At 34.8% G+C, this 12941-nt stretch overlaps 2 protein-coding genes and 1 pseudogene across 2 annotated transcripts; 1 reads left to right on the forward strand and 2 right to left on the reverse strand.

Annotated features, from left to right (window-relative positions):
• LOC104757130 (non-specific lipid transfer protein GPI-anchored 1-like) lies at positions 4024 to 5726 on the forward strand. The gene is made up of 2 exons (XM_010479846.2): positions 4024 to 4481; positions 5308 to 5726. Exons 1-2 carry the CDS (start codon positions 4121 to 4123, stop codon positions 5541 to 5543), a joined length of 597 nt encoding a protein of 198 aa, XP_010478148.1. The 5' UTR covers positions 4024 to 4120; the 3' UTR covers positions 5544 to 5726.
• Positions 5916 to 9696, reverse strand: LOC104757129. The gene is made up of 8 exons (XM_010479845.2): positions 9507 to 9696; positions 9200 to 9264; positions 9009 to 9099; positions 8507 to 8568; positions 7956 to 8402; positions 7274 to 7756; positions 6808 to 7020; positions 5916 to 6378 (listed from the first exon to the last, which is right to left on the reverse strand). The coding sequence occupies exons 1-8, from the start codon at positions 9550 to 9552 to the stop codon at positions 6112 to 6114; spliced, it is 1674 nt and encodes a 557-aa protein (XP_010478147.1). The 5' UTR covers positions 9553 to 9696; the 3' UTR covers positions 5916 to 6111.
• On the reverse strand, positions 11549 to 12941 carry LOC104759461 (annotated as a pseudogene).

A 12941-nucleotide genomic window follows, 5' to 3' on the forward strand; every position in this document is an offset into this window, starting at 1 on the left:
AAACTATCGTTTGTAATATCTCATCTACTAAATCAAATGCAGTGGAACTAGGTGAAACTAGTAAAACTAGGTGGAATTAGTAAAACTAGTATAACGGAAATATAACTAGGTAGAGGAAGTAAAACAAGGTAAAACTAGGTAAACGGAAGTAAAACTAGTAAGAGAAGATAAAACTAAGTACTATAACTCGGTAAAACTAAGAACACGCGCACAACTGCTACATTTAAGTTTTCTATTAACTTTATAAACGGCGTTTTGATTTGGCAAGTCAATAAAAAGTTTGTCATTATATTTGAAAGTCAACAAAAGTTGAGTATTTATTTGGGTAGATAAGAAATTCATATTTTTTTGGCAAATTCTATAATAGGTTTTTTTTGGTTCAATTCTCAAAACTTTAATGGGTAAAATTTAAGAGTCTATTGAAAAAGTTTACTGAGTAAAAGTTGATTAGAGTGAGAAGAAAATCTCAAGGTTCGAAAAGGAAAAGTCAAGGATATTGGATTACCATATAATACGAAATGCGTTAAGGTGGAATTTAGGAAAGAGTAAATAGTAAATATGTAGTAAACAATTTTATTTTTCTCATAAATTTTTGTTTTTGAACAAATAGGCAAATTAAACTTTCTAAATAAATTTTAAAATTTTATAGGGTATTTATAAGTTGGTTAATGTTTGAAACAACCCGACCTTTTTTTTTTCTTTTTATTAATTAAATACAATATATAATTAAGTATCCCATACTACTTAATTAAACAAACCAACCCACACACAGTAACCAACCAATAATAAACCAACATCCAATTACATGCACAGCGGAAACATATCAATAATACAAAACCAATACAATAACATTTCTATCCATTCTATCCAGCAACCTAACATATCTCTATCCAAGGTTCCATCCTAAACAATATAACAAAGACCAACAACACACAAACGAGACCCTAGTTCATCCTCCTCCTCATCGCCATGATTCCACGTCACATACCTGCACACCACAAACAACAATTGAGATGCGTAAGTATTATCATAAATACTTAGTGAGGCCGTCCTCCCATCTACTGGGTTATACACACAAGCATATGAGACCCTCAAGTTTAAGCAAAACAAACAACACACAACAATACATCAAACCAGGAAATCAAGTCTCGACTGAGACCAGTGTCGACCGATGCCTCACGGTGTCGATCGATGCTACAAACAATGGTGTCGACCGATGCTAAACAGTGTCGACCGATGCCACTCCAAATGGTGTCGACCGATGCTTCCTAGTGTCGATCGATGCCTCCTCTGCAGACACGATCTGCGCGAAACCGAACATCGAACTCTCCTTCCCAATCATCTCGAATCCGTCTCAAATTCACCCAATTACCTCAGAAAATCACTGGGAATCAAAAGCAACGAACCCAAGCAACAAAACAACACAAACAGCAAAGAAAACACACAAACAAGAGAGATCTCATGCTTAGATCAACCATGGTCAAGCACTCACCTCAAGAACAGGAAGATTGGATTGAGAAACGTGCAAAACAACACCTCCAGAAGCTCCCCCTTCGTTTCCAGCAACAGCTAACCCTCCTACAGCCTCAGATCTCTCCAAAAACTCCAAGAACAAACCCAGAAAGTCACAGAAACGTTTTCTTTCTTTTCTCTGTTTTTTTCTCACACAACGGCGACCAAAAAAGACTTTTCTGAAACCCTCAGTTCGTCTAAAACACTTAACAACACGATTAGGGTTTTAATTGAACTAAACCGAACCGATTCGGCAATTAATCAAACCGGCCGAATCCAGAAATTAGTGGTGTCGATCGATGCCACTAGGATGTCGATCGACACTCCTTTCAAAATCATAGAATCCGGTTCGCAGATGTTAAAATGTTTAAAAGATAATTTAGCTTTTATGGAAATTAGTAAAAACATATCATATGCCATATTTAAATAGGATCAGAAACTTTAGCACCGACAAGGTTTGTGGTTTTAATTTGCTATATTTAATTGTCGAAACACTATTTGTTGTTATATGCCTAAAGTTGTCATATTGAATTATTGATAATGTTTTACACAATTTTGGTTTCTTGAATGTGAAACCGTAGAGCCCATTACAAAATTTTGGCCCATAACCAAATAATCGTGACAAATTGTAACAACGGAATTTACCGAAATCATTAGAAAACATGTCTTTTCTTTCTGTTTTATTTTTTATTTTTATTTTTTTTTTGTCAAAAGATAACATGTCTATATATCAATAAAAAATTCTGGATAAATTAAAATTATTAGATATTGATTATTCTTAAATTATCAATTCAACTAACATGTTTATACTTTTAAGATATGTTTATTCCATTCAGCTGATATATATATATATATATTTTTTTTTTTTGTTTTTTGTAAAAATTCCTCAAATTCAACCAAGATTCCCTCAAGTCTTCCTTGGATTATAAAAGTTTTCTATATATATATATATATATATATATATATCGCATAGCTATAATTGTAAATTACGAGTAGCGACTGTTAACTTCCAGAAGTCATTTCATGATTTACGAATTTAGCGTCCCAATAAGAGAGAGATTGATTGATAATATAATGGACCCAACAAAAGTCACATGCATAATAATGCATATAGTAGTAGTAATTGATACAGTGAAATGAAGAGGGAGTGAACATAGGCTACATATATATAGCCCATTCATTATTCTATGAATTATACTCCATAACTCAATTATATTTCTTGTGTAACCAATTCAGCAACGCAAGAACATGCACGAAGCAGCTGGGCAGGTTTCTGTCATTAAAACTTATGAATGAAAGCGACATAAATAGTAAGACTACGTTCTATTGCTCTTACCTAAATCACTAATTCCTAAACGCGTCGTAGCAATTGCTCTATAGTATGGAAGCATTTATCACTATTCAACAAATTTTTCTAAGTTGTGCTATCCCTTGCACTCATCTCGGCCACGTTGTTTTTTTTTTTGGTTCTTTTGCTAAAGAATACTTTAGCTTTATATGTTCATATTTGCATTCCCCTCTATGATTATAATTTAAACTTTAAATACAAATATATATATATATATATATATATTAACTACAAAAACTCTAAACTAGCTAGAAATGAACCTAACTTAAGGAGGAGGACCCGATGAAATGCAATAAGGAAAGATGCAATATAAATGGGGAGAAACATATGTCGATCGGCTCTACCTACTACGTTACTGAATTCTCCTTCTGCATTATCCCTTCTCATTAATTGCTCTATCAACTTATTTCTTTTGCATTTATCATCTATTTCTGCTCAATACAGAACTTTAAGCTCCTTTATAACTTGAGGTTTCCGTAGTATAATATTCAATTTATGTTATCATCGCTTTTTGTTGTTGTTGTTATTTGCATTGTTACTTGGATTTGATTAAATTTGGATGACTTATGGTTTAATTAGTTTTTTCTGGAACTCATCATCCGATAACTTTATTAATGACCCACAAATTAGCTAATTAGGCTATCAATCCATTAATTGTAAAATTAGCCATATGAAAAACAAAATGATTTATGCAAACTATTCTTTATTCATAGATAATTCTAAATGCAGTTTTACATAACCATGCATATACATGGTGACAATTTAATTGCAACATGTTGATCACAAAATTGCAAAAGTATGTGAAATGTATCTGTTTTTTACATTGTCCCACATGTTTCCTTTCAGAACGATCTTAAAATATTTTCAACAGATATTGACATATTGTGCATGTATTAAAATTTAATACTATTACTAACACGTTATTATAAGTATTAATTATTTATTTAAGTTACAGGCAAAATCACTGTGTGTAAAGAAACCTCTAAAATATGCAGCATTTTCATTTTCCATTGATAATAATTGATTCGTTATTCCACACTCTCGCGTCAATAATAATATCACACGCAAACTAAAGTAAGGTCAACATACTTATATCAGCGTCGTTGAAGTTAATAATATGTATAGGTGTCTAAGCTCCCAACTACACACCACAATGGCATTTAATACACACAACACACACCTCAAAGTCGGTTTGCTTTTAAATACATAGAGAGATAGAAACCCCAACAAGCAAAACAGTAAAGCACCAGAAAGTAAAAAATGATAATGAAAGGTCTTCATCTCAACCTCTTCCTAGTCACCATGACGGTCGTTGCTTCCATCTCCGCGGCTGCACCGGCGGCTCCAGCGGGTGGAGCTTTAGCTGACGAATGCAGCCAGGACTTTACGAAGGTGACTTTGTGCTTGGACTTTGCGACCGGGAAGGCAACGACTCCATCTAAGAAGTGTTGTGACGCTGTGGAAGATATCAAAGAAAGAGATCCAAAGTGTTTGTGTTACGTGATGCAGCAAGCGAAGACAGGAGGACAAGCCTTGAAGGATCTTGGTGTTCAAGAAGACAAACTCATTCAGCTTCCAACTTCTTGTCAGCTCCACAACGCTAGCATCGCCAACTGTCCAAGTACGTCTCCTCCTTTAATTCATTTTCTACTAGCTAGCTAGTTCATATCGTGTTTTCATATCTCAATCTGTTATTGCTATCTTTCATCCATTTAAATGCGGATCAAACCGGGACATGCAAATTAGCTTGCCTGATTTTGAAGCTATACTTAGAGAAATAGAGATTCTAAGGTCTGATGATTACAGAATGAAATAAAACAACCATGACCATGAGTGCGTGAGTTCATAAGTTTTAGTATTCCAAGGTGATTTGATTTTTTTTTTGTTAATGAGTTTTTCAAATTAGTAATTTACTTTGATTTGTCCTTACCTATAGAAAAATTTATTTTCGTAAGTTTATTACTCCATCTGTTTCATATTAAGTGTTATTTTAAGATTTTTCACACAGATTAAGAAAATCATTAAATTTTCTATTTTAACCCTTATTAATATATTATATATTTTTTCAATTGGTCAGTACATTAAATTGATAGGGATAAAATTTGAAAATTTACTAAACATCTACCTTGGAAATACAAAATGACACTTATTTTGTAACAAAATTTTCAGCCTAAAATGACACTTAATATGAACGAGAACCCATTAATAACAAACCAATAACCATATAATCCGCTCATACACTTTAATGCGACAGGTGCCTCGGGTTGCCACTATTACTTACTGTATAGAGAATCTCATTTAATTCGTAGCACATTTATAGATATAGCCTAACTTTCCCCACTTCTAATTTGAAGAAGTAAATAAAAAAGCTAGTAAGAAAAATTGAAGTCATGTTTAATATACATTGTTAAGTGAGTCTAATCTTAAAATGTTGGACAAATGAACAGAGCTCCTAGGGATTTCGCCGAGCTCGCCAGAAGCAGCCGCATTCGCAAACAATGCCACATCATCAACAGCACCAGTGGCGCCAGGGGGTAAATCTCCAGCAACTCCAGCCACGTCCACGGATAAGGGAGGATCATCTTCCACAAGGGATGGTCATGCCGTCTTGGCACTAGCCATCACTTTGATCACCGTCTCCTTCGTCTCGACCTTGCCTAGACATGTGACATTAGGGATGTAATAATGTTTTCTTTATAATGTGGTTGGTTGGTGCCTTTGTTTTTGCCACTTTGTTTCAAAATTTCAAAACTATCTTTCAAGTGTGTTATTTCTTTGTTCGGACATTTGTTGCCTTGAGTCAACTTCCCACTTAAATTTGATCTCTTTCCCCACGCAATTAAATTTGTCCAACGTTCAAACAGGAGCTATCATGTGCTAGCTAGTGTTACCTATTACGCCTAGGCCGCTCACTAGTTTTAACATTTTTCATTTTTTGGATAATAAAACTGAAATCGACTACAGAAGTTAGCTTGTTTTGTGATTATTCAACAAACTTGATCAGCTTAATCTATTATTACGTTTATTTATCAATTGCATTATTCATATAAGATACTAGTCAATCACATTTTTGGTGACAAAATCTAAACTTTCAGAAAGTTTAGCAAGACAAGCCAATTGTTAGAACCTTCAATTTATCTTACAACCTATGCTCCTTACGTCCGTGATCAAATGTACAAAATCAAGAGTATATTTAAACCATATTTAAACCTCAGACAATCCAAATCCTAAAAGAGAAGAGAGAGTTTCAACTATTTGGGTTTGTTTTGTAAGGCCAAAGCCTCTGCAAACCTCAAAGACATTTTCCTTACAAATTCGTCGTGGAGAGAATTTGTGGAATATGTTGGACCAGAGGTTGCAGAAAGCGCAAGCGATTCAAGAACAGCACGTTGCATGGCTTTTCTGTCTTGAATCGCTCTCTGTCGCTCTTCGTAGAAGCTAAAGTCATCGAGGATCGAAGAATGCATCTCACAGCTCTTGAAAATGTTTAACATCTCTATACCTTGTTCCACTCCCACCTAACAGGTACAAAAAACAAATACTACTTCACATCTTATCATTTGAATGTCTGGCCAAATGTACTGACAGTAACTTAAAAGTTGAAAACTATGTTCATGATAAGACCTTAAGTTTGATTCCTCGAAAAATACACAAATTTTACTACCTTAGATATTTAACAACAGCGTCTTAGATTTTAAAGAAGACATGTTCCATTCTGGATGGATCCACATAGAGTGGAGATATAACTGCTCTCCTATATGAGTATATGATATGGTACAAGTTTCAAAAGAAGCATCAATCTTAATGTGCAGTAACAGCAAAGTTTCATTATGAATTCACTTTGGGAATGAAAATACGATTCACAATTGTCAAATCAGTTTGCATAATTACACCATTAAACGGAGCCATAAGAAAAGAATGCAGTAGGCGAGAGGAATTTAGTTTACCTCTTGGGTGTCTCTACTGTTAGTGACTGGCTTATTGTCATTGTTTTCAATTATGATGTGGCGAAAGAGACTGTTGGGAACATCTTTGACGATAAGCCATCTGACTGGGAAGTGTCCTGACCATCTATCCTGTTGCCAGTACTCCACACTTGTGTTGAAGTCAACCGGTCCAACCATCTCAGCCACTCCACAAAACTGTGCACTGGCATTCACCTGAAATTAAGTTTTTATCCCCTTCTTCTATTAGGAGTTTCAGATCAAAACCAAAGTGACAAAAATAGAACATTAACAGTAACATCTCAGTGGTTTGAAGTATAGATACACAGATATAGCATGAGATGTCACAATGCAATGTCAGTGTTGAATAAACAAGCAAGTGTAAATATCTCCCAAGAAAATTCTCTGTCTCAACATTCACAGCTTCCAACAAGTTTTGACTTGTAATGAAGAAAAATAAGCGATTTACCGAAAACAAAAGAAAGACTGGGCATGGCACATCTTTTGTCTTTGCTTCACGATAGGCAGCATCCAACTTTTTGTTTCCATTTTTGGTGCTTGCCCAAACAGAATACTTTATGCTCTTGTGGACATTATCCTCACTATATGACTTAATAACAAAGAACTTTGCGTCCCTGAACTGGGAGAGCAGATCTTGTTGACAAAAACTTTCAACTCGACCATAAGTGGTATCACTTTTACCATTTAGCCTGGATGCCCTCAGACCTCTGTTTCTCTCGGTAGGCATATCAAGCATGGCAGGGAAGTGGGAGTCACTGTAGCTTCCACTTCTTGCTTCATAAAGAGATGGCAAGTTATAATCAAACTCCCAAGTTGGGCTAGAAGAAGAAGCAGAGAAAGGGCTTCTTTTGCATTGAGTATAAGTTTGCTCTCTGTAACTTAAGCTTGCAGCAGATTCAAAAGCATCATGCATAACTCCATGCGGTGGACCCTGCGTACATTTCATCAATTAGATCTATTGCTAGGATTTTTCCGTTAAAAGAGGTCAGACATATGCCAAGAATCAGGAAAATGGGAACAACAAAAGCTTTAAAGGTCTATAGGTTCCAAGAAGCTTAATTACTAGAGCTGTGAAAAGAATGCAAGGAAAAATCCCTTGAGTTGTAGAGGTCGTGATTAGAGTAACTAACCATATCGAAATCATTTGCAGATAAGTCCACTGAACCATGGTGCTTCATACATGTTCTGGTAGATGCCATTGGAAGAAACATATTTTCTCCACTGAAGGGGTTGAGATCGAGACCCCTAGGTTCTCCAAATCTATTGTTTCTTAAGCCGAAATTTCCCCTAGAGCGCATCATATAATCAGTCTCACTACTGTTACTTTCATTCGCATGCCTATCAAAATGTCTAGAATTCGCCTTAAACATGTGAAACTCCGGAGAACTACGAATATGTTCTGGGACTGGATACTGGTGATTTGATGAGTCAAAAGGAATGAAATGTCTTGAATCATCAGAGTAGAGGTCACCATAACGCTGCAGTGATGATTGATTTCTTCTGGTAGCAGAATGAGAAGACCTCTGAAAATCTGATGGTACACCATTACCATGGTAAAACATTTCATTTACCATTCCCTATAACAATTGAATAAGAAACAGGAGGTAAATGAACACATCAACAACATCAGAAATCAGAAATCAAGTAGAATGGAAAAGCATAGATTAAGTGATTTACGCACAGGAGAAACATTTTCAAAGCTTGGAACATCAGTATGTAAATGGTACGACCTTGGATTATCAGCTGCATTTTCATAGAAATGACGGCATTAATGAGCAACAAAGATATCTCAAAAATAGTACTACAATAACAGCTAAGATGCAATAAAATCCACAATTCTTGGTCACATGGGGAAGGAAGCAGAAATAAACAAGTGGTGAAGAGTTTTCATGGGCATGTGACAATGTTTTCCCCTATTGCACATAGAAGAATCGTATAACAAAACAAAGATAACGAAATGGAATAGCCAGCATAAGTAGGTGGACTTCTGTATAAAAAAGATTAAGCAGCTCTCTGGTGAAACAATATGGTTGAAGAACATGATAAACATATGTAAAAACCAAAATCACGTTGCACCAAAACGAAGTTTCACAACCAGAAGGAACATAAGTAGTAACGACTAAACTACAGCTAAAATATTAGAGAGCTGATAAAAAAAAAAGAGTATCAGACAGGTCCCTAACCTCCAATGTGAAAAGAGTCAGTGTCAAACCCAAAGGAACTTGCACTTGCAGAAAAAGCATTACCACAGAAAGGGCGAGTGCTAATCGTATCCTGTAAAATCATAAACACAATATCAATTTGGTGCTACCAGCTTACATTATTACAATTTACAAGACAAAAAACAAAGCGAAAGCCATTTAATCAGAGTCACCTGATCTTGGAATACACTCTGGTCAGTGTTTAACCTCTCCAACATGTTTAAGCCCTTACCTGAACCTAAAACAAAGATTGAAAACAGAGCAGATAGACACAAGCAGCACCATCAAGCAAAAGCTATGCATCAAAAGCCAAAAGCCTAGTAAGTGAGAGAATCTCCCAAAAAGGGCAAAGACTTTACGAAATTTCATCAACAAAAGTCGTGATTTCTTCATTTAGAGTAACGAAGCGATAAAACCCACGAGGATAAAACCAAAAAGTTACAACATTTATGCTAAAAGGAGAGAATCAAAGAGGCTTACGAGCAGGAGGGAACCAGTCGGTGCTTGGGTAAGAAGCGGACATCATAGAAGAATCAGCCAATCGGAGCCAAAGAGACGAACTAGAGATAGAGTAAACGAGAGAGAGGGAGAGAGAGAGAAGAATCTGTAGCTACGGAATTGGAAGGTGTCGATTTTTTGAGGATTTGTGTGTTGTGGTGAGACGACGCATGGAAATTCGTAATAAATCATTTTTAATTAATTAATTAAATTTAATTGTGTGATTCATTTCTTTAATTTGATTGGTTTACTACTACAGTGTGTACTTAAGCGCAGCCGATACGAGACGAATGCGGATGCATGTTGTGAGAGATACATTTATTTATAGCTTAGCCTTTACCCTTTAGGTAGTCTAGGTCCAAGCCAAATGTGTGTTACGAAATGTTTAATTTAGTGATATCCGGAAATTTCTTATAAGAAGAATAAAGGAATGGGTTACCTAACCTGATTAAGATCCAAGTTAAAGATAGAGAACAAATTCCTTGGAAGGAGCCATCCTAGTTCATTTCTGACAGGTTTAATCGACTGTTTTTTTTTTTTTTTCAAAACAAAACTATATATATATGTGCTTTTTATATGCCAACAAACCTTTATAATCTTATTATACAACAAAAAAAAAAAATAGACAAAATTTTTCTTTATTTCTTTTGAAAAAACAAATTAAGTTAAGTATTATTTTTTGTCCTGATAGTATTGATTAAACTTTGAAGTATACATTGTAAACACAATTTAAGCCAATGCAAAATAAAGATATCTCCGAAGTTTAAAGTCCAAATGAGAGAAACTAAGCTGGCGAACAAAAAAAACATCAAAACGAATCCAAGTGAAGAAAATTACTAAGTAGATAATTTAAACATGATAAAGAGCCGAACTCTTAAACTAAAAACATAGGTAACAAGGCTTAATCTTTACATAACACACTACACTTAAGAAGCAAGAAGAACTTTTTTCTCATGAACCAGTGCGCATGAGATATGATATACTAAGGATTCATACCTGCGGTTTAGTTAAGTAATAAACCATTAATTTTTTTTCTTCCAAATTTATAATACATGTGAGATTACTTTATGGACTATTATTTTTTTTTTGGTATAAACGATTATTAATTCAAACAATAAGATTCTAATTTTTTCATTATAATATCAAATCTCTTTTTGAAATGAGAATATATTATTTTATGGTAAATTTTTTATTTTCGAATCAAATAGTCAGTATATATATATATATGTGTTTTTTAATTTACATCTGAATATATTTATATCCGTTATCAAGGTAATATTTTAAATTATCAATAGATTAATCGTTCTTTACATATATATTTCCATCTCACATAGTTAAAAATGAAAATTTTAAATTTAATGTGATTTATTAATAAATAATTTGATAGATTCTCAACAATAAATTTGATCCTAGCATGTTTTAAAGATTTGAAGTAATTTGTATTCAATATGTAGCTGTAAAACATAAAACTAATTATAATATACAAGAAAAATTTATTAGTAACCTTTTTTGGTTATATCTAAAATTTACATATCTAAAATCACATCAAATTTAAATATCTAAACTTATAAAATAAAAAACAAGTTGTTTGTTTTTGGTAAATCTTAGCTGCATTAGAATAGTTATTTTTTAGAATAAGACATAATAATCTTAGGTACTCTAGTTCATACATTGTACATAATAATAATCTTAGGTCATCTCCACTCCTGCAACCCTCCTAAGTTACTCTTCTATTAATTAATCATATAATTAATACTAAATTAATTAAAACAACTCTAAGAGAACCTAAGCAAAATCATCCCTCCACTAGATAACCCAAAGAAGGTTGTTCAATCATTTAAATAATAATTTTTTAATTTGTGTTTATTAATTATCAAACTTTAATAATCTAAAATGACAAAACAATTATTAAATTTTTTATATTACATAAAATAGAAAACAATAAAATTTAACAAACTTTGGAATGTAATCGCAGCAGAAAAAAAACTCATGCGCTTAGAAATTATAATCATCACAAGGGGTAGCTAGAAACCAAGAAAGGACAATGAAATGGTAGCAAAACTAACCTCAAGAGCATCGTGAGACAGGTGAAGGGTCTCAACATTACGTATCCCCGCAACTAGATTTGTAACATTACCAAAAACATCCTCTGGACGGTAAACATCAAAATATTGATAAATATAATCACTATCATAAGAGACATAAGGCTCCCACAATCGAAGATCTAGTCTAGCTTCAACGAGGGAAGGCATATCATCAACAAGAGTATAGCCTTGGGAGACAAAAGCAGAGTAGTCAAGAAACTTAAGACTCGGTATGTTGAACCAAACTTCTTCATCATAAGCCCATGAGAAACGAGGAAGATGGAAATAAACCGTGACTCTCTTGACGGATTTACTAAACACGGACCCCTACCAAGTTGGGGGGTCACCACAACACTCACGTATAACTATTTCCTCGAGCGCAGGGGAGCCAGAGATGAACCACTTGTAAAGTTCTTGATTAACCACAAGTGCACCGAGAGAAAGTGTCTTGAGCGCCGGGAAGAACACTGTGCCTTTAGGGGGAACATGCCCTGCAAGATCAGTTCGTTTGGAAAGTGTGAGTTTAACCAACGTGTTGTTACTCGAGAAGATCCTGATCCCTAAATGCAGATATCGGGATTGCAAGTGTAGTTCCAAGCATCCGCGTTCGAGGGCAGTGACAATCAAACGGTTAGAGCGAGGTATTTCATAGCGGCCACTCAGAGAGAGTCTCTTGATGGGACAAGTGCTCAAGTGAGCCACCGTTTTCTCCAAGAAATTAGAGAAGCCACTAGTTGTTGAGTCTTCCAAATCAAAGTTGTCTACAAGCAACAACAGATTCCTCCATCTCTTGGACACAACAGATGTGGAAACAACAAGTTTTGTGGGAAGTAAAAACAGGATCTTGCCAAGAACCTCATCTGGCAGATTGCTGATGAAATCCATTGGAGAGATAGGCTTGAATCGAATTTTAACTGCAAATTTGGATCAAAGTTTTTTTAATACATCAAAAAAGTCTCTAATACATAGCCAAAGTTCACAAACCCTATTCACAAACGCCTCCTCAGTAACCATTCTCACAAACAATCAAATTAAACCTAACATTTAAAGGCCACAGGAGATGAAACAACAACATGCAATAATCAGAGGTGAAAAGACTGACCTCCGCTCTCGTTGGTCGTGATAAACAAATTGTTAGATCGAGTTAACCCTAAACCCTCCGCCGTCGTTCGTCGTCAGAGCCGAAGCACCTTCATAAACCAACAAGCTTCCAGTTTTGGCCGGAAAAATCAAAGGATTCGAGGTGAATCGATTGATTTTTCTGGCTAAAGGATGAATTCCTCTCGCCTTTGGAATCGAGAGAGAAGAGAGAGAACATCGGGGAAGAAAGAAG

This window comes from Camelina sativa, chromosome 17, assembly GCF_000633955.1.
Source record: "Camelina sativa cultivar DH55 chromosome 17, Cs, whole genome shotgun sequence".
Classification (NCBI taxonomy): domain Eukaryota; kingdom Viridiplantae; phylum Streptophyta; class Magnoliopsida; order Brassicales; family Brassicaceae; genus Camelina; species Camelina sativa.

Excerpts from the sequence above, each read along its gene's own strand:
- LOC104757129 (XM_010479845.2), bottom strand. The coding sequence starts at position 9,552 with ATGATGTCCGCTTCTTACCCAAGCACCGACTGGTTCCCTCCTGCTC. Across the intron at positions 8,569-9,008 it reads TGACTCTTTTCACATTGGAG|CTGATAATCCAAGGTCGTAC; the intron begins GTTAGGGACCTG and ends ATGAAAATGCAG. Across the intron at positions 7,757-7,955 it reads CTGCAAATGATTTCGATATG|GGTCCACCGCATGGAGTTAT; the intron begins GTTAGTTACTCT and ends AAATGTACGCAG.
- LOC104757130 (XM_010479846.2), top strand. The coding sequence starts at position 4,121 with ATGATAATGAAAGGTCTTCATCTCAACCTCTTCCTAGTCACCATGACG. Across the intron at positions 4,482-5,307 it reads TAGCATCGCCAACTGTCCAA|AGCTCCTAGGGATTTCGCCG; the intron begins GTACGTCTCCTC and ends ACAAATGAACAG.